Below are 23,981 nucleotides of genomic sequence, written 5' to 3'. Positions count from 1 at the left end.
TGGATGATAGCATTGTGTTAATAAATATCCCACCAGTGTTGCATGTTATTCACTGACCATGGTGGACTAGAGCAGTGATTCCCAATTCAAACTTTTTAGGTCGAGAACCAAAAGACAGATTAGACGTTTGCCTGGGATCCATAGTGGTGAAAATAGACGATCTTACAAGCACACAACTCATCGCTTTGCGCCACGTTGCGGGCTTGGAGATTGGATATTATCACTACTTCTTTTTATTATTATTATTATTATTATTATTATTATATATATATTTTTATGTCCTCAAGTCGTGACCCATACAAATTCGTCCATGACTCACAAATGGGTTCCGACCCACTGTTTGGGAACTAGTGGACTAGAGACGGTCACTGTGTTCTGATCACAACAGTTCCACATTGTGAGTTTTGGCTGTCGCACGAGACTCATCCACAATAATAACTCAAATAGACCACGGAAATGAAAGGTAATACATAATGTGTGCTCTTTTACATCCCCTTTGTAAAGTGTTTTGTGTCATTTTATTATGATTTTATATGGATTTACCCTCTCCTAGCTGTTGTTATTTTTGCTGTTATTCTCTTTTAAATTATATTTTAAATTATTTTGTTTTAATTGAATTGAAATCGTACAAATAAAATTGTTCATATACAACAAAAATTGGTGGTACTGTTTGACACTTATTTTCTGGCAGCCATTTTTCTTTATTTTTACCTAATAAATAATCAAAACTAGAGAAATGTGCTCCTCGGAACACGGGTTGCCTACCCAATTTGGAAGGCAATCATAGCCACTTGGAATGGGATCTGAAAGCACATACAGGGTGCAGCAGTGGCTCAGGGGTAGAGCGACCAGATGGGAACCAGTTTGATCCCAAGCTCCCCCAGAGTAAGTGTCGAAGTGTCCTTGAACAAGACACTGAATCCCTAATTGCTCCCGATGTGCAGGTTGGTGCCTTGCATAGTTTCCCCGCCATCAGTGTGTGAATGGGCGAATGTAATGCACAATCACCCCCTGGGGTGCGTTCCTGGGGGACTGGATGTTCCGGGGACCCCCCGGGGATCCCCACACGGTAACTCTGTCATTTCTCGACAGTTTTGGACGCAGGGCGGCTCGCCGGAACCGGGCCGGCACCCTGGGCATGTTCCTGGGGGTCTGGATGTTCCGGGGACCCCCGCACAGTACACTACAATACAGTACAGTACAGAGCACAGTAGAGTACAGTAATTATAACAATAAATGTATTGTTGCACCGCTCCGTTCACACAGGTGTGATTTTTTTTTATCAGAGCTTATGATTACTTAATCTTTGGACGAACCCTTCATTGGAAATGGAGTAATGGACAGTTTCATCCATAGGTTACTGTATCCTCTTTTGATAGTAAGACTGCGTTCATGTAAGACCAATAGGCAAAACTGTGGCCACACTTGCAAACTGTGTTGTTGCAAGGAGTTGCGACTATGTTGCATTGGTGCGGTTTGGGCTTCAAGTTAACACATCGCAATGTGACAGGTTGTTAGCTTGTAGATCTCTTATTTTCGTCATGGGACATCTTCGTGTGACGCCATATACATTATTAAGCTGCTCAGATTCTGTCTTGAATGTAGATTCCTTTCTATACCTAGACATAATGGTCTAAGAAATAGGAATCAGTGGTAAATAAATACCTCCATGAGTTACTACTGGCCCTTATAGATTTGTGACAGATAGATACACACACACAATGCTGGTGCTGGATACTTGAAGCTCTGCCTGCAATATTGTGACGGCCAGAGTCACAATTGACTCTTAATTGACTAATTGGATAATTAACAGGCCATCACCACTTAACGATGATTGACACCTGGCAATCTCCCTACTCAGGATAAAGTTGCCACAGGTGTGTCACTCTGGGTGGGAGAAACAGTTTGCATGCTGGCAGCAGCTCTCAAAGACAGTGTTCACACTGTCCAGCACTATCTCTGCATTTTCTCTACCTGTTTTTTATTTTGATCATTTGAGTAGCTCGAGTTGGAGCATGTTTTAGAAACAATATTCACTCACTGCATAAGAAGGCCTGCCGAGCTTCTTCCAACTCCACTGTGCTAAAATCCAGGGAGGAGAAGTAGGCTAAACTGAGGAGGTGATTTGCTGCAGGAGGATTGTTTCCCTATTTTTGACCTAGCTGGGACCCTAAACCACTCACAGGTAACCCAGACACTGTCACTGACAACAGGAGAAACACAAACACTAACATTTGGATGAAAAACACTTAAATAACAGCAAGAGGATCTTTCTTAACCACTCCCTACAGCAGGAGGATCTGTGTCCCTTTATTTTGTTTGAACTGAACTCTCAAAGACCAATTTTGCTTTATTTCAAAGGAGCGGTAATTTAATTAATAACCCCATTTGTGCCCAAGATTTCGAGTTGAACATTTATTACATTATTTTGTTGGTTTCGTTGTCAGGTCGAAACCTTGTAGGCCTATGTCCAAAACGGACACTTTTCCCAAAATGGAAAGAATTACCTGTGTTCCAATGGTTCCAATATATACAGTATATTGGAACACTAAGTATATTATATACTTATTATTTAGTCACCAGCTCACAAGTCCCATGCTCCGCTCCTATCTCTCAGGCAGAACTATGTCCATTGTTGGTAATGCCTTGGTTCCCTATTATTTTCAGTTTATATGCTCCCCCTTGATCATATCATTGGCAAATATAACATTCAGTTTCATTGCTATGCTGATGATACCCAGCTCTGTCACTGTCTTCCACTCAAAGCCTCTGACCCTATAGTTCCCTTTCCTCCCTCAAAGCTTGCTTGACCGACATTCACTCCTGGATGTCGCAAAATTAAAAGAAATTAACAGTTAAACTCTGACAAATCTGAAATAATAATTTCTGGTCCCCTCAATTCACAAACCAGTCTAGACAGTCTTGGCCCCTTGGCAACGAATGTGATTTCCATTGCGAGAAACCCAGGTGTCTAATTTGATTCTGAATTCTGTTTTGATTGCCAGGTAAAATAGGTAGTACAGACCTGCTTCATGCCCTTAAGAAACATCAGATTAAATCTTTGCTACTAACCACGAAAAGGAAATTTGACCACATCACAACAACACTCATAGCACAGGCCAGAGCTGACTTCAATGTGCTCCTCATGGCCTATAAAGCCTTAAATGGACTCGCTCTATCCTACATGCAAATATACACGACCACTACGATCCCAGGATGCTGGAAAACTTCCAGTCACGACACATTAAAATAACGGTTGGGGGCAGACCATTCACACATCGTGCCCCCTGGAATGGTCTCCCATAAGCTGTCAGAGATGCCAACTCTCTGGACATTTTTTATGTCTATAAGACCCACATTTTCTCCCTGCACTACGGTTCCGCCTATAGTTTAATCGAAACCATTGATATGTTCACCCTGTCCTGCCTGTGATTTTAAAATATTGTGCTGTAATTCCGTTTCTTTTTGAGGGACGCTATATTCAGCTATTTGTGTAGATTTTCGTCTTACTCAAACATTACATTCCCATTGACAATGAATGGAGAATTTATTTCTACTGTAGTACAACCTTTGTTCAACTTTGACCCTCTGTCGCATGGAACTATGTTTTTGTGCTGCTGCTGGCGTAGTGATACTGTACACAAGAAATGATTAACAGCAGGTTTATCGTTTATTGAGGAGCTGGTAAATATTTGATGACCTAGAGCTGTGACTCAAAGTCTGTTACTAGAGAAGTCATGAAGAGCAATTTGTGAGTTATTTAACACTAGTATAAATATAAGGGACGTCCCTTAAAAGCGACAAGTTCTCTGTCTGCCGTCTCCCCTCTGCTCTGTTAACATTATGGGTAACTCATTCAAGTGGTAAATTAAATGTGAAATACATCCTCTCTGACAAGTGTCTTTATAACACAATCGCCCTGAAATTAAGAAACATTTGTTGAACTGCAAAGGCCATGTCTTAACACCTGAAGTACACGACTCATCCCTGCTGTTAACACTGTCCTCAGACAGACTGGACTCATACCACTGGACCACACCGAATAGCCGGAAGTGAGTAGCTGTGTCCCAAATCCGGGGCCGCATCCTTCAAAAGGATGGTAGGCCTACATGGCCCACAAAACAACGATGTGTAAATACATAATATATTTTTAATTCATTACATTTCCTTCAATTGCAGTAATGTATTTACAATAATACAATCAAGAATCCAAATCACAAAAACATCTACATTTTCACAAATTTTAACATACTGGACACAGCTCTTTGTGGATTTGTACCACATACAAGATGGTGTCCAGGTCTAAGAGGTTCAAATTGACAAGTGTGATGCATTCTGGGCAGGAATGCAGTGATTGTAAACATGTTCCTCGCTTGTCTCCCTAAACTGATCAGTCAAGTCAGGAAAAATGGTGATGTACAAAAGGACATCATAGATCTTAACATGGGTCCAGTCTGCAACTCCAAGAGTGTACAAAATGCTTAAATTAACCCTGACGCCTTTACGGTGTTGATTATGGTCAAAAATACTTCAAATTAATATCAAATGGGGTTTCATGGTCTAATGTACATCAGACTGGGGGTCCTTTGCCATTCAAAGATTGAGAATCGCTGGAATAGATCCCATAATTAAGTAAAGCTGTCATCATATAGAACACAGATGTGACGTATGTTATCCTTAATATTATCCCAGATATTTCACTTTCAAACATGTTTGGCGTCATTTTAACGTCTACTCAGGCTTTTGTGAACACCCCAAACTGTTTTTAAGTTGTTTGATTCAGCATTTAGATAGTTGATAAGGTATAGGAATGTGCTGTGTCCGTTGAAAATGAATATCAAATATCCAAAGGTGAAACACAAACGTCAGAGTATATGTTAAAATGACCCCAACCATGTTTGAAAGTGAAATATCCCTTTATATATGAAACAAATAGATGTGCTCTCTGTAGAATCTAACTGCAATTCTACCTTTCCTTTGTTGTTCTTTTGAGAATGTTAACGGTCATTAAAAATCAGACCTGTCTGAACTGAGTGGTGCTGTACTGTACTGTACGTGTGTGTGCGGCTGCGCAACAGTGACACTTGGTAGTGAAAAACTATTTCCGTGCTTAGACATACATACAGAGGGGCACACATTGCTGTGTATAGAGTGGCTATAGCAGGGATACTCAAATAGATTTACCTGTGGGCCACATTACAAAAATGGCAAGGGGCCAGGGGCCAGTAGATAAAATTACGACATTAATGATACTTGATAACTTCTCTCTTTCAATTGCTTTATTTTCGCAAAATGTATCAAAGTACAATGTGCATGCACACAATATGTAAATAAATAAATGTGTTACATTTTCTTGCATAAACACAAAGAGCTGTTTCCATAACTGCACAAATTATTGCACATAACATGAGTAGCTGTTATAATAACATAATAACATAACATGAGTAGCTCTTTGCCTGCCTGCCTGCCTGCCTGCCTGTCTGTCTGTCCATGAGTAGTTATTTGTCTGTCTGTCAATGAGTAGCTGTCTTACTGTCTGCCTGTCTATGAGTAGCTGTCTGCCTGCCTGTCTATGAGTAGCTGTCTGTCTGCCTGCCTGCCTGTCCAATTGTCCATGAGTAGCTGTCTGTCTGCCTGTCTGAGTAGCTGTCTGCCTGCCTGCCTAATTGTCCATGAGTAGCTGTCTGTCTGCCTGTCTATGAGTAGCTGTCTGCCTGCCTGCCTAATTGTCCATGAGTAGCTGTCTGTCTGCCTGTCTATGAGTAGCTGTCTGCCTTCCTGCCTGTCCAATTGTCCATGAGTAGCTGTCTGTCTGTCTATGAGTAGCTGTCTGCCTGCCTGCCCAATTGTCTATGAGTAGCTGTCTGTCTGTCTATGAGTAGCTGTCTGCCTTCCTGCCTGTCCAATTGTCCATGAGTAGCTGTCTGTCTGTCTATGAGTAGCTGTCTGCCTTCCTGCCTGTCCAATTGTCCATGAGTAGCTGTCTGCCTGCCTGTCCAATTCTCCATGAGTAGCTGTCTGTCTGCCTGTCTATGAGTAGCTGTCTGACTGCCTGCCTGTCCAATTATCCATGAGTAGCTGTCTGTCTGTCTGCCTGTCTATGAGTAGCTGTCTGCCTGCCTGCCAGCCAGCAAGTTGGTTAACAGAAAATAAATTGTTATGGCTGAGTAAAATAAAATACAATAAACACAATTTGCCTGAAAATAGATTACCCAGCTATGACCTTTTTCATGAAAAAAAATGAGTAGTGATATGGCTCACTGAGTAAAATAAAACAATCTACCTGAAAATAGATAGCTATAAGTGAAGAGCAATTTCCGCAATTACCATTTCCGCAATTTCCATTTCCGCAATTTCCATTTCCACCATTTCCACAATTTCCGCAATTACCATTTCCGCAATTTCCATTTCCACCATTTCCGCAATTACAATTTCCGCAATTTCCATTTCCAACTATTAATGGCAGCTGGGTTTCATCATTCAAATAAAATAGAATTCTGTCCGTTTAGCTATAAAATTATGTCAGGGAATAGGGATACACAGTATATGTCTTTCATTTGCATTGCATCTCCCCCCCCCAAGCTTTTATTTTCGTTCGAGTAATAGTACAACTCTAATAGTATTACTTATAATAATGTAATTAAAGATAACTTCATTCAGATTTATTTATTTTTATTTCATTTTCCAGATTTATTTTTCTTTTTTTTAGATTTTCATTGGTGGGCCAGTCATAATGGTCCCGCGGGCCTGATGTGGCCCGCGGGCCTGAGGTTGAGTATCACTGGGCTATAGCACCACTCAAAAAGAGTCAAGGATGCAAGCAAGGAGAACATGTATAACACTTTTACAGACCATCGACGTGTGCACATACACACACGCACACTCTTAGAGGCTGAATGATACGGACATACACTCTCTCTTAGAGGCTGAATGATACAGTCAACATCAACCCCCACTTGGAAGCACCCAAAGTCAGGACTGATATGTATACTCGTTAGTATGTGGCGCTTGCTGAAAATAACTCTATTTTCATGCCGACAATGTGGATATATGTGGAAATGGTCTGAAGGAAGTCACCTGATATTTGCCCATGTCAGAGTCTAAGCTATGTGGGTGTGGGTTAATGTATCCAGCATTTGTTTGTCTTTATGGTCATTAACTTGTGAACGGGTGAAACAAAGAAGATAATCTTTACTGGACTGTAAAGGCAATCTGGAATGTGTCAAACATGGAGTTGAATAGTTCTATATTCCTGTGGTAACCACAGTTGTGTTTGTCTCCACATCTGTCCAACTCTTCAGTGTCCAGAAAAGAAGAATTTAGGTTAGGATACCAATTTCAGGAGAGAGAGAACTCGTACAGGATACAGGATAAACAGAAGCAATTGGAAGTCATGATACAAATAAATTAGCAGACACATTTGGAACTGGAACTCAAGACGATGCATATTCTTAGTCTTTTTCTTTTCCTGATTGATTGAAATTTGTATCCCACCTGATAAAGTATTTTCTGTATACTGGAGAGACAGGAAGGCCCCCGCCCCGTTACTGAACAATAGCACTCCAGTGTCAGTTTGTCTTGCATGGGCAGACATCTTGTATATCCCATTATTGTTTTTGTGGTAGATTAATGCCCTACCACTTTGGTGTATGAGTGTCACACAAAAGTAGTCCATGTAGTGCGTGAGTTTTATTAATATTTAACCGATGAAGTATTAACAAGCTGAGTTTGTGATTAAATAACTACATTGGAACACATTTTATTATTATAATTTTCTTCCTGAAAAGTAACCGTTTTGGACATACAAGGTATCCACCCTATACAGCGACAGTGTTTTACATGTAGGCTACTATGTGACAACATGTACTTTGTGGCAGAGGTGTGAGTTCAGAAAAAAGACAAGCGGTGGGGAAAATATGCACGAAGCGACTGAATCTGAGGTTAAACGTGAACACTAAGGGAGGCGACAGTTGACATACACTCTCCCGAGACTCCTTTAGCGACTGTTCCCCCTGCTTTGTGGACATCAGTCATCACATCACGGAGCAACTGAACCAGTCTTTTTTGGCGCAGGCAGTCCATCGCAGCCAGCCCAGGTTGCGCTCTGTGTAGGGCGGGTAGCGCAGGCCGTTGATGAACTCCAGTGCCCAGCCACGCAGCATCACGCCGCGCCGGTGGCTGAACGTCTCGAAGCCCCAGCGTCCGTGGTAGCTGCCAAACCCGCTGGCACCTGCAGGGACGGAGGGAGTGTTAAAACCATGTCACTAAGACCCCCTTTCCACCGGTTCAGTTATTTTTGGTTTTTAGTCCATGAGCCAGAGCTCCAAAATTGGTGGGCAAACTATACCCTATATTAAATTGTTTATAGGATCAATACAAGTACATTAATACATGATAACCCTTCCACAGTAGTAGCTTTTGCATATTTTCTATTATTTTGCATATTTTCCATATTTGGCCAAATAGTCAAATAATATAAGAGGTGAAAATAGCTATTTTAACAATATTTATCTGTGGTCAAATGAAATGTAATGCCTCGACTCCTACAATTCCAAGTGCTTGTCAGAGTGGGGGTGGTTCACACAGTTCACATCCTGAAAAGGTAGAGAACCACTGGTCTAAACATTTGTTCTTACCAACTCCTCCAAACGGCAGGCTGGGCAGAGTCATGTGAAGTATCCCGTCATTGGAGCAGAACCCTCCACTGCTGGTCTGCTTCAGAACTGTGTCCACCAACTTAAAAATAAGTAAATTAAATAAATTAATTTATCAAAAACATGTATATTATTCAAATAAATCATTATCGTAATGTTCGTCATACAAGAGATATGACCCAAAAGTAGTGAAAATACCCGAAAAGCTTCAAGTTGTGACCAGGGGGGCAGTCAGACAGATATTTTGTGAAGCCACTAAGGAAATGAAAGTTCATATAATGGCCTGTTGGGCGCTGTCATTGGACCCAGAAAAACCCATAACCCCATAGAAGTCCATGTATTTGGACCCAACTTCACCTAGACTGTATTACCTTAATAAACATGGTCATGAATACTTTCTTCTTCCAGTCACTAGTTTAAAGTCTCATTTCTAATGTCATAATATTCTTTTTGGAAAATTATGGTCCCATTAATTAAAAAAATGACCATAAAGTCGCGTATGTTCTGAGGGGCGTGGATACCGTTACAGTCTATGATAGGGATTCCCCTCCCACTCGAGTCAAAATAAAAACCAACGGAGAAGAAGGGGGGAAGTCCCGCCTCGTTGTCTGGGCCAGCCAATGGCCAGCTGGGCCAAAACGGATCTAGAAAGATGGCGACTTCCATTGCAAGGACTGACAGGCTTCATTTTACCTTCATGTTAGACCCGGGGAACGCTTTGTCCATATTTCTTACAGTCTATGGTTGTGACGCGTTGTGGTGCCTGCAGATCAGCTATTTTCACTATTTTATATATTGAAACTGGTGAAAGTGGTTAAATCTAATTTATTAATAATTAACCAGTGATTTATTTTGGCCGTAATGACATCTAATGGCATGAATAATAAACCCATTTAGACCTGAGGCCGATTTTTTTTAAACCTACTAAATCCTAACCTAAGTTTAATTTCCTATGTAGATACAAAAAATGTTGCTATATACATAACATCTAAAATTACACGGATGCTGAAAGGTGTAACAACGCATAGGCTATCCAGGTCTAAATGGGATCAAATTGAATACATTAAAAAGGTGTCAAAAAGCTGACAAAAGAATAATACAATATTTGTGTTTAAAAATGCGTCATTGTCAGGACTGATTGATTGGCCACAGGTGTGGGGCACATCACAAACTGAATGTAAGCGGTCTGTGTCTACACTGTCGGTGCGGTCGAAACGTTACCGAATACATTTCCCTCAATGGGAGTATACTATCGGTGTTGCCGATGATACTAATGAAGGCTCTGTTCCATTCTGGTCAAACAGAGTCAGGGTGCTGCTATTGTTCATGCTGGCTCACTGGAAACACTGCTACACCAGTGGGTCTCAAATGGGTTCCAAATGGCCCGTACAGGCATGTAACTGAGAGTTTTGGGGTCCTTGAAGTTGAAACGAAATGGAACAGAGCCTTAATTAATATCATCAGTAACACCTGTGAAGGAAGTAAATAAATTAAATGACGAAAAAACAAACGTTGAAATATGGAGACACCAGGTTTCTGCCCAGCAGCGACAATAGTCAAAGTCATGCAAACAGTGACAGAGTACCGTTTTAAAATCTTACCGGGGATTCTTCAGAGAAGACGTAGAGGGCCAGGGCTTTGTCCCTGCGGTTGATGAATGCAATGCCTTCCTCCAGAGAGTCCACGGTCAGGATGGGCAGGATGGGCCCAAAGATCTCCTCCCCCATCAGAATATCTCCCTCCGGCACGTCCACCACCACCGTGGGAGCTGGTAGAGTAAGAATGCTATGTTACTAAACATCCACCACCACCATGGGAGCTCTGTTCATTTTGTCAACTAAAACTATGACGAAAAATGTTCGCAGACTACCTTTTTTCACAGACGAAAACGAAATAAAATCTAAGCTATGAGGACTTAAATTAAGGCTAAATATTAGGGTCGTCCCAATCCGATCACATGATCGTAAATCGGCACTGATCGTGTCATTCTTGATCGTAATCGGATTACGTAAAAAACATGCCTAGTATCAATATTATATCCATATCATGATATTAGACTGGATATTATTTTGTACTAGTGATTTGGCATAAGTGTTATTTAAAAATATAAATATCGGATCGGGAAAAATCTGATACTCTAAATCAAATGAGCAAAAAAAAACGTGACCGGGACATCCCTAGTAAATATATTGACAATTTTGTCAATAAAAACTAGACAAAAATGTTATTAAGGAACTAATGGAGAAGACATCCAATAGAACTAAGTAAAGTAAAGTAAAGAAGTACAAATACCTCAAAATTGTACTCAAGTACAGTACTAAAGTTAACTTGCCAACACTGATCATAACGCACCCATGTACTTCTCCTCCTGGTCGCTGTCGCCTCCTATGACCACCTTGGCCTTGGTCTTCTGCAGCATGTCTGTCAGCCGGCTCCAGTGGCGGTCGCTGACGATGCGGCCCAGGTCAGGGCTGCTCCGCGGCTCCTTGCCGTAGAAGTCCTCTAGAATCTGGCGGAGCGCGGGCACCAGGGCGTCGCGCGTCTCCGGCGAGCACAGCACGTAGTCGGGTGCCACGCAGCTCTGGCCCGCGTTGAAGAACTTGGCCCAGGCCAAGCGGCGGGCGGCCGACAGGATGTGCACTCGCCCGTAGATGAAGCACGGACACTTTCCACCCAACTCCAGCGTCACCGGCGTGAGGTGGGGCGCCGCCGCCTGCAGGATGCTACGCGCCACCGCCTGGGAACCTGGTGACACGGTGATGTTAACCCATTAAGGTTCAGGGTTGTGCTTTATCGTTACTGCGTACAGGTCAAATGTAGTTTTGTTCCGGCTTCCTTCAGCAGCATAGGTAATACTACATCTCTGCTGTCAGGCAGAAACCAGGCGACTCCAAAAAGTTCATTTTTCAGGAAATGAAAAATATACATTCTTCGTGAAATGAAGAAAACCCTATTTTTGTAAAACAACGTAATAATTCCCCATGAAAATTGTTATTGTGACTTTATTATATGGCTGGGTTGAATGCTTGATTCTGATTGGTCAATCGCCAAATTCAGCTGTGTGTTATTTCTGGATAATGACCCCTCCGCTCTATAACAGACCACTGCCTAAATAAAAGCAAGCCCCCAGTAAGGCTATCCAACGTTGAAGCTGCCACTACCTACTGGCAAAATGTGGAATTGCAGCACTTTCATGGAGGTGGACGGACGTCCATGATGTCACGTGCGTAAGCCCGGACCTCAAATTTGAGGTTCGGGGCTAGGCTAAACTCCCGCTCACTCGAGCCATTGAGTTATAATTGTACTTCCGGCAGTCTTCCGGGTGCTTCAAAACGCCACTGAGCAACTTCCATCGAAATTAATAGCGCGGGGGGGGGGGGGGTCCGGTTCGGTCTATTCTTGTATTACTCTATGAATCAAAGGCTCGGAGCACCTGGCTGCAGCCACTGGGCTGCTTGGATTTTATGCTGTACCAAACATGACAGCCATGTAAACTAACACACAATGTCATTTAACTAAACAACATGACAGCCATGTAAACTAACACCCAATGTCATTTAACTAAACAACATGACAGCCATGTAAACTAACACAATGTCATTTAACTAAACAACATGACAGCCATGTAAACTAACACACAATGTCATTTAACTAAACAACATGCTTTCAAGAATGTTTTTGAAAACATTTGAAGCGAGAAATAGACAATGCTCTACCCGAAGATTTATTCAATTTGATCAACACTCACTTCCTTGTTTCCGAGCCTCTGCGGGGCCAACTTGGAATACTTTCATTACTGTAAGCAAGACAATACTTTGTTTTGTTGTCACTTTTGGGTCAATTTTCTTCCCTTTTGACTGATACCCCTGTCTATTTAAACTCTAGACGGGCCTGCCCCAAAGTTATTAGTGCAGCCCCAGCCGCAGCCAGTGTAGCCCTGGGCCCTTATCAAACCCTGTACACTCAAGACACTGCCCCCGCTGCCACCCTTAGATCTCCATATATGGAGCTGACCTGTTCTAAAAAGGCATGCAGGGTTCACTTCACACAAGTGTGATTTTTGAGGGGTGCTAGCCCCGCCAATGCATGGCTTTTGAAGATTATGTCATGTGGCAACCAAGTCTATGGACTTTTTATTGTTTGTTTAGATCACTGACGTAAATCGTTTGCCAGCCAAGTCTATGGACTTTATGCTTGTTTAGGGCACTAAAAGACGAGACGTTAGACGTCATGTTGCCAATATACAAAGCAGGCACAGTGGGCGCCCCTGACTTCACACAAGTGCGATTTTTTAATATAGTCTGGGAACCACCAGGGGACCTTGAGAGAGTTCCAGGGGGTCCCCAGCTATCACATGTTACCAGATGGACCCTTACGGTTCTGTAACTCTCCGAGTGTACTAAGGCACTAGATTAAATGATGAGGATGATGAAAATGGCAATAATGATGATCTCCCCCCCATGTAACGTGACATCAAGTAGAAAAGTGCTACTGTATATGAATCTGAGCTATTATGATAATGATGATACTGCACAAGATCATAGATCATAAGTATCGTACATGTGAACATGTGTGAATGTCTGTAGGCGTGTGTACCTGTGTAGAAGATGAATTAATGTAGGCGTGTGTACCTGTGTAGAAGATGAATTAATGTAGGCGTGTGTACCTGTGTAGAAGATGAATGTCTGTAGGCGTGTGTACCTGTGTAGAAGATGAATTAATGTAGGCGTGTGTACCTGTGTAGAAGATGTGGTCAAACTTATTCTCTAGAAGTGACTTGGTCTCTTCTGCCGCGCCCGTAACAACTGCATAGCAGTCCTGCAAAAAGTAAGTGTAAACACTAGTGAAAACAGAACACAAAGCTATTCAACAATCTAGATGCAAAGTGGTTTAAAATCATGAGAAAGGAAAATGTATAAGCAAAAGTAATAAAGCTCTTTAATGGGTGCACTACCATTCAGAATCAGCTTTGTCAGTAAAAAAAAAGTGTGTGAATTTCTTTTTTTTGCATAGTTCCCATCGTGTAATATTTTCCAAGGAAACAAAGAAAGGGAAGAAGAGAGAAAAACTTGTATGTGTATGAAAGAATATGATCATTGGCAGAATCGCGTTTGGACCATTGATTTGGCAAGATCAGCGGTTGTTGCAATTACCTGCATTACAATAATAAAATGGAACAATGTGTAATGCAATGTGTACATATTTAAGAAAAGGTGCCTCGTGGTTGCATAGGGGTGGTACCTGGTGTAGCAGGCTGATGTGTGGAATGTATAGAATGGAATGTAGGTCACCTGTTTGAAACTTGACCTGACTGGCTGTGTGAGTGTGAGCCGTCAAAAGCCAGTCAATCAGGCCCATTTGGTTTTCTGCCTCATGCTGCATTCACACTAGCAGAGGCAAAAAGCTACAAAAATGACCGAGTGTGGTCAGCTACTCCAGTGGTTTTCAACCCTTTTCATATCGAGGTCCATTATTTATTTGGCATTCGAGCCATGGACCACCCTTCGATGAGATTTAGCCTCTCAGACCCTTATTATTTTGTTGTCGTTGGATAAGATTTTGTCCACATATCCATGATGTATTGATGTTGGTACCATAGGAGAAATAACAGGCAAACGCTGATCAAAATAACACTTATTGTACTTTCTCAAGTGTAGACTTCATGTAAATTTAGTGATAAATGTTTAAAAATAATATAACTCTTAAAAATAAAAAAATAAGTAAAATGAAACCAAATGGGACCAGTAAGGGTACATTTGGTTTCATTTTACACTCTTTTGAAATAAAAATTGGTCTGTGACCCACAAATGGAAACAATGATGATTTCTTACTATACCTGGTTCATGTATTTGGGGATGAGTTCTGCCACCATACTCGCAGTGGCTGCGCTGATTTCTGAGGGCTTGATCACCACACAGTTCCCTGATTGGACACACAATCAGTGATAACACAGTTCAAGACAACATACTGTAATACATATTAGAGAAGAAAAAAAAATTGTGTGGCGCATACTACTTATCCTACATTGCAGCGTTAATTTTGACAGCAAATGTTGATTTAGTTTTAGTAATAGCCTTTTGAAGAAAAATACAATCTAATTTAGGCCTATAGTGAACTATATTAGTATATTAGTACTATATTAGTAGAAATGTTTTAGTTTTAGCCTAGTTTTAGTTGACTAAATGTGATTTTAAACTAAATCTACAGTTGATTTAGTCGTCAAAACTTAATTTGGAGCCTGGACCGCTGGTGTAGATGTCTGGGCACCTAGGTTGCTATTCCAGCCTGAGTGTATCGTGGGTTCGACTCCCGATCCCAACGACTAGGGCTGGGGCGGTATGGACTCGGACGGTCAAAAAGCACGCTACACTAGATTATTTGATTAATCGCAGAAATAAACGAGATAGAAGAAAAAAAAGATTAAGAAAATATAGGGTAGTTGCAGCCCTAGCAGATGTGTGGAGGTTTACCTGCAGCGATGGCAGAAACCATGGGCAGCAGCACCAGATGGATGGGATAGTTCCACGCACCAATGATTAGAACCACACCCAGTGGTTCCCTTTGGACGAAACAGGTATCTACCTTCGTGGCCTAAAATGTAATGAACAAACATGCACACAGACAATAATACTTGATGATATGATGATATGGGGTCATCAATATATGTCCGTATACGGACAAGTGTCCGTGGCAAAGACTTGGCCTTTTACATATCGTTATTTTGATCATAATTAAGACCCTATTTCTGAATGTCAGTCAGAGTCTTCAGAATATGTATGACACAGATTTACTATAGCAGGGGTTCTCAACGTTTCTGGCTGGGGACCTCCGGAAATGCTTTGGCCATGTCTCGCAGTCTAGTAGGACTATAGTAAATAATAATACAGAAATTGCTGTTAAAAAAAAATACATATTTAGCCAATGCTCCCGTCCCCTGTCAAAAATAGCTAAAATCATTCAAACAAAAGAACATGTTAACACTCATCTTTTACTTTCTCTAATTACAACCTAAACATGAACCTTGGTTGAAAAAAAACTAAGTTGTCTTGAAGATATCTCATCAATATCTGGAGTTGCAGTCCCAATCTCAGGACGGCCACTCTGACCACAAGGCCACCGATCAGTCCCAATCTCAGGACGGCCACTGTGACCACAAGGCCACCGATCAGTCCCAATCTCAGGACGGCCACTCTGACCACAAGGCCACCAATCAGGTTTCTCTTGATATACTGCTAGGCTACTGTTAAAAGAATAAATGCAACATACCAGGTTGGTGGCTGCAGATTCGGGCTGCATCCAGCTCTTGAGGTTGTCCAAGGCACAGTAGATGTCATTTGCCACGATGTCAAGCTCGGACAGCACCGCCTCGAATTTGGCCTGACGGGTCAAACGGGTGCAATGAAACGAGAAAGGGGTTGATATTCATTAATTATTGAGCCAGCAATTATTTTGTTGTGCCCTCTGCAGGGGCATTTGACCCGTTCTGCTTCTCATGGTGTAGTGTTAGGTTTTACATTTTAATGTCACATGGCAGGGCAGTGGTTTTAGAACCTTTTGTGTCCATTTGAGTCAAATCTGAAGGCACTCATATCTGTGCAAAATAGCCTCTTTAAACCACTGAAACCTTCTAGTTTTAGTTAAACAGATCATCTGAGTTGCAACTCTACTTGCTTTTTGCCATCTACACCAAATGCTGGGGTTCAAATCGGATCTCAGGTGTTACCACCACTCTAGTCTGAATACTCTTTAAATTATTATTATTTGTATTTACTAATGCCAAAAAGCCCCTATTTCAATTTAAGAATAGCAGATCTACAAGTTCACAACGCGTCGCAGATGAGACCCGTTCTGAGTAGGGATGCAACTGGAGTATGTGAAGTATCTGGCTTCCTATTCCCACCGACATCCTATTGCAACATTGCTGTTATGTTTGATAACCCGATACTGACCGATAGGTAAACACTGAATTTGATGAAGCAATGCCTCATTATTGCAAAACAAGGAATGCACCATACTGAAATTTTGGCCCATATCCGAACATAAACAACTTAAATGTAGTACTTTTAGTAAACATTTCTCTAAACAAACAAAGAGGTAGGAGGAACAAATAGTGGGGAGGTGCTGACCACGGGGAGATAGGGAGACTTGAACACAAAGGAGGAGGTCGCACAACCTGTAGTCCCGTAGTCACAATGAAAATACTTTATTTTAAGATGACCAAGTTAACATTTCTCTTGTTGACCCTTTTTAAAGCTTGTTCAGAAAACATTGAATGAATCTGCAGCCGTCATAATCACAAAAAGGCCTTTTTCAGCTTCACATTCATACATAAATATTGTAAAATGTAATATCGGCTTAAACCTGGTCCGATACCAATCAGCATACAGATGCACAGGTATGAACGATATGAACTTTTGTTCACTGTTTGGTAACTAGTGGGTGTAGTAGAAATCTGATTAAATCTAGTGTGTCTATTCACAATGTCTGGCGTCTGCTGATGTCTACTGATTCATTCTTTAGCCACATTGCATAACATGACAAGGAATACTGTAGATGCAAAACCTCATAATCTTTGCATTTTAGTACACAGTAAAATACTTAGTTTCTTTTCCTTTCCATGTAGAACTCTGCTGAAGGGGCTTTCACACCAAGCACTACATCGTATATCTATGAAGATATACAGTAGTTCAAAGAATTGTTCTAAGTCAAGTGGATGGCCACAAATATGAAGGTGAACGATAGCCTATTATGTAGCTGTAGCTGTGTGTGGGGATGCTCTAGTTCAAGTTAAAAGCGAGTTGCGGTCTATGATTTTGCTTCCCTTGGAGTTTGACTCAACAGTGAAGTTGGAGAATATGAGTTATCTTTGACTATATTGTTTACCGCGGCGAAAAGACAAAGGCGCATCGTCCATGTTGGCAACCCAGCGTGGAAGGAATCGTTCATCACGTGAATCGAAACGAGCACATTTGGGTAGGGCAGGGCAATTAACCGACAGACTCAATCTCTAACAAACTTCATCTAGGTTTTTGTGATAATTCATTTACACTTCAAATAGACTCCAATAATCGTTGCGCAATGGTGGTGTGCAACATCTAGTTGTGTGGTTGCAGATCTGCTATTTTTATGTTTTAAGGGGAAAAACATGTTTATTAATTGTAGTCTAGGCAAACATTTTGAAATAATCGAGACATTGACTTGCAGCCTTATCGCCCGGCCCTACGCCTGGGGCTCCACTGGGTCTGTTCCTACCTTGTTCAGGTCTTTGTGCAGAGCCTCTAGGAGCTGCGGCTCGTTCTCTTTGAGTAGAGACAGCAGGTTCTGCAGCTGCGTCCGGCGGAACTGTTCCGGCACCGTGACCCCAGAACGAAAGGCGGTCCGCAACCTGTCCATCATCTCACCCTGGGACTCCATCTAAACCTGATGACACACACACACATCAACAAAAACACCCTGAAGACCCTTACCTTACAGGAGCCCTCGTACAAGGTTTCTTCGACTGTGCATGCACCTCAAAGGCCCTTAATACAAGGCTCCAGACTTCCCAAAACAAACTGGTCAGGCTACTTGGCCTCACTCCCCGAACCTACCTCACCCCTGCACACTTTGATAGGCTGGAATGGCTTATGGTTGACGACAGAGTACAGCATCTTTCAATGGGTCTGGTCCACAAGATTCGATACACCACCAAGATACCCATGTAACTGTCTAAATACTTCCCTAATGTCAACGAAGTCCACACCCACAACACCAGAGGGAGTTCAACAAACCATGTGCAACCCAGATTCGGCACAAACAAGGGACTAAATTATTTTCGGGTGTTAAAAAATAGCAGATCTATCTAGAACGTAGCAAGATCGGCTATTTTCAGCATGCAACCAAGTGTAAAATCAGCCATTGCAGCCTGCCAAAATATTATTTGACGACAAAATCAACTGTAGATATGGTTGACTAAAAGCTTATGATATTTAGTCAAGTAAAACTTTTCAGATTACAAAAGACTATGACTAAACTAAATCAAAATTATCTGCCAAAATGAAAATTGACACTGGGTATGACCTGGCCTGGGATCAAACCCCTGACCTCCCAGTCTAAGGGCTCAAGGCAGACACTCTCAATGAACCGCAATGACACTGAGCTGCTAAACTAAAATGATACACACAAATATTATGAATCATCCTTTAACCTGATGATATACGCAAATATTATGAATCATCCTTTAACCTGATGATATACACAATATTATGAATCATCTTCTTAGGAAGGTCTTATTTGGAAAAAGTGATATGCAAGTTTGTGAGGACCTATAGGTTAGTACTGTGCTAAAAACAACATTATAAACCTACATAATATTTGAATCTGATGATCCACAGAGAGAGAGAGAGAGAGAGAGAGAGAGAGAGAGAGAGGAGGAGAAGAAGAAGTCAATACCTCAATGTAAACTGTGCTATTTTGTGCAAAATAAAATAATTGAAAAATGGCCTTGTTTAAATTATAAATTATGTGAACACTGAACATGCACAGTACATCATTGTCAGACGTATGTAATGTACCCTTACACTTCTTGTTTATGTCCAAATTTGGATTTACATGAAGCAATTGTAGAAATAATAGACCTTAAATGTCAAATGTTCAATAGTGTTCTTGCATCTGTACTTTACATATTGACATTGTTATTTTACTTTTTTTTTTACCAAATCAACCAATTTTACTTGGAGATGCCCACTCTTCCTTGGTGCCCAAACTCTTCCTGTTGTTCCTCACGCACACACACACGCACACAATTTCAGTGTGGACGTTTTAAATCTCTCCTGCTTACAATGCTGATAAACTGACAGGCAGATTAAAAAAAGTATTTTTCTGCTGTCATGTAACTTTCCCAAAACGCTCCCTTACGAATGCTGCTCGTTTCGTTTCATTCTCTTCAAAGCGCACCACGCCAAACGATCGTAAAGTAAATGGCAAGCAAGGTGTTTCTCCATGGTGTGTGTGAATCCAAGCATGATAAATCAGCAACGTGTGGAGCATTAGAAGAAGGAGGACTGGACTGGACTGTACCTGTGTGTGGTGGTGGTGTTGTTGTTGTTGTTGTTGTGTGATCTGCCGCCAATGGAACAGAACAGGGAAATAGATTAATGTCAGTGTGGCAAGAAGCCTTTTTATTAGAGCCAGCCTCTTCCTCGCTGCTGCTGCTGTTGTCCAGACACACTGAATGGAATGGAATGGAAAGAATGCATGCGCTGTCTGTGTCTGCAGCCTGCTGATTCGGTCCGGACCTGCAGCGGATACGGAACCGATGCATGCACTGCAGGGAGGCGGACTTAGGTTTCGTGCGTGCGTGCGTGCGCGTGTACATGATTTGAGTTAAAACGGACAGGGAGGGACGAGTGTTGCACTGCTACTCAAACTAGAAAAACTTGCCTTGAAACAAAAGAACCACTGGCCCCACCCTCTAACCTGATGAAGTGAAGTGATAACAAAATTCTAAAATAGCAGACCTACAAGTTCTTAATTACACTATGCTTAGTATGCTATTTTTAAAGAGCCAATAGGTATGAAATACTGTTTAAGACAAGTGGTTAAAATGATATATTTTGCTGGGGACCCCCTGGTAACCCCCAAGGACCCCTGGAGCCAATTTGGGACAACACAGGGGTTCCCAATTACCTTTCAGGCCGATACTCAAAATGCTTGCCCGGGACCCAAACTAGTGGAAATACCAGATCTAACATGATCTGCTATATTTCACTACTTCTTAATTATTTTTTTATGAAGTTTCTTAGATTTTTTGCAGTCTGCCGTCACCCAGGTGCATGCGTGCACGCGACCTTGAGGTCGCTTCTCGCTGGTATATTATTCTTCTGCTTACTCATGTGCCACGCATGATGTTTCATTCAGGACGTGGTCTTGCACTTTGAAAGTCGTCAAAAGTCTGGGTTTTTGGTGAAATTCCTAGTTTTCATTGTTGATGTTGTTCTTGCTTAATGTAAATCGCTCTGGATTAACCCATTCAGCGCTAGCATTTATTGAAAAATTAGGATCTAATTCAGGCCAGCATTCTTTTAATTTGAGCTCTTATTTTGAAAAGCCACAGTTCCAGACTTCCAGTAGGGAGCTTATCCTAGGAAGTTTAACAAGTCCCCTTCAACTGTTGTTTACAATAATGGGTCCATGCTTGCCATTGCACTTGGGGGCTCCTCATCGCTGGCTCTGTGCCGTCAAAGAAACGCTGTTTTGACCAAAATGCCATCTGGGACAAGGAATAGGAGATACAGGTGATTGAAAGAAACGGATAGAATGGATTATTATGGCGACGACGATCTAAGATGGGCGAGCCAGTGCTGCGCTAACAACACAGCTAGCTAACCGGCTAACGTAAGTAGCATTATGGCTCAATCCATCGAATGCACTATAAAAGCACAATTGACAAAGGTCTTCGGCAATGGCGTTAAGTGTTAGTATCAAAATTAGGCTTCAATTGACAAAGGACTTCGGCAATGGACAATGGCGGTATAAGTGTTAAGAGTGTCTGCTAAAGGCCGCCCTAAATTGTAAATTGTACAATGTATCGACTTTTCAGATTTTAAATGTCAGCTGACTGCTTTGAAGGGCTTGCACCAAGCGTGTTAGCTCGGTATAAACTAAAGTTGGCGAGTGTCCATACACACTCCTCGGAGATGCCCTGGGCCACGCCCCGATACCTGTATGTCTGCTCTTCTCTCCAATTCATTTTTGTGGCTGGGGAACAAGAAAAAACCTCCATTTGGGCATCCCATTTTAATTTGCTGCTGTATTTGCAGTTCCCGACACTACAATACTTGACCATGGTGTCGCTGAAGGCTGAAAAAAAAACACATAAAATGTAACGTGTAGGTTCCGTAATTTATCCCTAAACAACAATGGTGGATTTGGCCATGCCCCAAAATACCTGCATGTGTGTCTCAAAGAATAGCTTTAGTGAGTTTCAGTTCTAGGTTGGATCCCATTGACGCATTAGGTTGGCTGCTGTTGTCAGCATGAGATCAATTATACGTTAGATAATACAGATTGTGTTATTGTCCTCAAGGACATGTGTGGTGGACACGTACAGTACAGTATCTGCTGTTGAAAATACAAAATGACATCTGCATGCACTACATACACAGACTGCTGCTACCAGTCCACACACATAGGCCTACATACAGTATACTGGGAGATCTCAGTGTGTGAAAGATGGGAGCAGGCCAGTCAGGATTCTTACCCATCTCAAAAGTTGTCCCACAAGGATCGATCCTGGGCCCTGTTCTATGTACCCTACACAATATAAATTTTAAATTGTACTAAATGCAGGCAAAACAAAGTTCATTCTATTCTAGGGTCTAGGGCCAGGGATATTGATTATGATATTACTATACCTCAAATGGATCCAATATAGAAAAGTTGCTGAATATAAGTACCTTGGAATATTAAAATACCATAGACAATCTTGCCTGTAAACTTAGGCATCCCAACTCCATAGGAAAAGGGTTATTGAAGCAGTCTTGCTTTCTGTGTTGGAGCATGGAGAATTGGAGATGTCATCTATGGAAAAGCTGCTCCTTCTGTCCTCAAGCCCTTCATGGGGACAGTTTATCATTCTGCTCTGTGACACTGTATGGTGAACCTCGTAGGACTCATCACTGCATCCTGCATGATAGAGTGGGTTTGCATTCCCTGGCTGACAGGCGAAATTAACACTGGTAACTGTTTATTATACTTTTTGAGTGGTGCAACCACTCCTACAATCAGCAATGTCCATGTACCTACCTGTGTGTGTACCTGTGCACATGAGCCTGAGTATGTTACTGATTTATACCAGTAGGGGGCGGCAGAAACAGAGGGAGGGGTAGTGCTGTGTAATGAGAGAGAGAGAGAGAGAGAGAGAGAGAGAGGGGGGGGGGGGGGAATTGCACCACTCAGTTCACACGTGTGTGATTTTTTTCCTATCAATTACACACCCACCTGAAGCCTTGAATTAATGGAGATTTATTTTGTATTTTTTGTCACATTCCTAAACCAAGGAGCTTTTGGATTTCACCCTTGCTGGAGGCTTGTCTGTTTTTATACCCTAACTTGTCCATTCCACATTTCCACTGCGGGCCGTCAGAATTATGCTTCCATTGTAGCCTTGCAGTGCGTTGACTGTCGGAGATATCAAATAATTAAATACACGCTGTATGGTTACTTTGATTTGGGTGTCAGCTGACAAAATATCATAACCTTCAGCAATATTCCCAAACACATGTATGCTCTGCTCTCTACCTGTCCTCAAACAAGGATGAAAGTGTAATCAAAATAATAAATGGTCAGATTGCATACAGACAGATTATTTATTTACTGCGGAGAGAACACAAGTCTTCTCGTCAAGTAAGATGTAAACATTAAAAACTGTTTTGACGTGATGGGAGGCGGCTATCAGAACACCCGAACATTTTCTAACGACGAATAATAATACCGTCGATCCAGAGCCATAGAGTAGAAGAGTTGTTACAAGTCAAAGATAGTAGAGAGATGGAAGATGGTGTACTGCAGTGACAGTGTACACACCAGCGTCACTGATAATCAAACCTACGATTACGAACTACAGACTGGCAGCGAGGTAGCCTCGAGGTATCAGGCTTCCCCAATTTTGATAGGAAGATATATAATTAACCTAATTAAATAATGCAAATTAGAAAGGACTGTACATAATAACTTCAAATTGCTCAGGAAAGCCCTGAATATGAAAATACTTTATAAGTAATCAGAGTACAAGAAGTACTCCACTAGGCCTAGAGCCCTTTATAATGTTAAACCTTTTAAGAGAAGTTATAAAGGTGCCCAATGAAATGTAAATGTTAATAATTTAGAAGAATTATTATTAATAATGGATTTATCTGTTCAAAGACAGAAAGTGGGACTAACCCTTTTGGTGAGTTCAAAGAGGAAGTAATATGGTACCAAGTAATAAGTATATATATAGAAATTTAGGAAGTAAATACCTGAAAGCAATGGAGTCGGAGTCAAAGATTGGAGAATAATGTATGAATTTAGTTTTATCTTATTCTTATTCTTTCTTTCACAAATCAAAAATATCACAGCCTCATATACAGATACAGTAATTTTCAATGTCCAATATGGTGAGGTCCTCCTAATACATTGTTTGTGAGTAAACTATATAGTACAGATGACGTAGTGACCAACAATTCATAGCATAGCAAGGTGTCCGTCTCTCATTGGAGGGTTGGCATGGAAGGAACCAGAATATTCTCGCATGTTCCTTTTCTGTGCCGTGGAGAGGAAGACCTCGGACATTATCACAAGATATTG

At 41.5% G+C, this 23,981-nt stretch overlaps 1 protein-coding gene across 1 annotated transcript; it reads right to left on the bottom strand.

Moving 5' to 3' along the window:
* Window positions 1-7,676: 7,676 nt before the first annotated feature.
* On the bottom strand, window positions 7,677-19,852 carry aldh3b1 (aldehyde dehydrogenase 3 family, member B1). Its single transcript, XM_080775395.1, has 10 exons — window positions 19,713-19,852; window positions 17,907-18,074; window positions 15,921-16,031; window positions 15,125-15,245; window positions 14,491-14,576; window positions 13,391-13,472; window positions 11,007-11,399; window positions 10,256-10,422; window positions 8,637-8,736; window positions 7,677-8,230 (listed from the first exon to the last, which is right to left on the bottom strand). The coding sequence occupies exons 2-10, from the start codon at window positions 18,066-18,068 to the stop codon at window positions 8,034-8,036; spliced, it is 1,419 nt and encodes a 472-aa protein (XP_080631521.1). The 5' UTR covers window positions 18,069-18,074; window positions 19,713-19,852; the 3' UTR covers window positions 7,677-8,033.
* Window positions 19,853-23,981: the final 4,129 nt, after the last annotated feature.

This window comes from Protomyctophum bolini (genome assembly GCF_963924005.1).
Source record: "Protomyctophum bolini genome assembly, chromosome: 11".
Lineage (NCBI taxonomy): Eukaryota > Metazoa > Chordata > Actinopteri > Myctophiformes > Myctophidae > Protomyctophum > Protomyctophum bolini.
The sequence above is the reverse complement of the archived record's forward strand: the minus strand, read 5'-3'. Positions and strand labels throughout refer to the sequence as shown.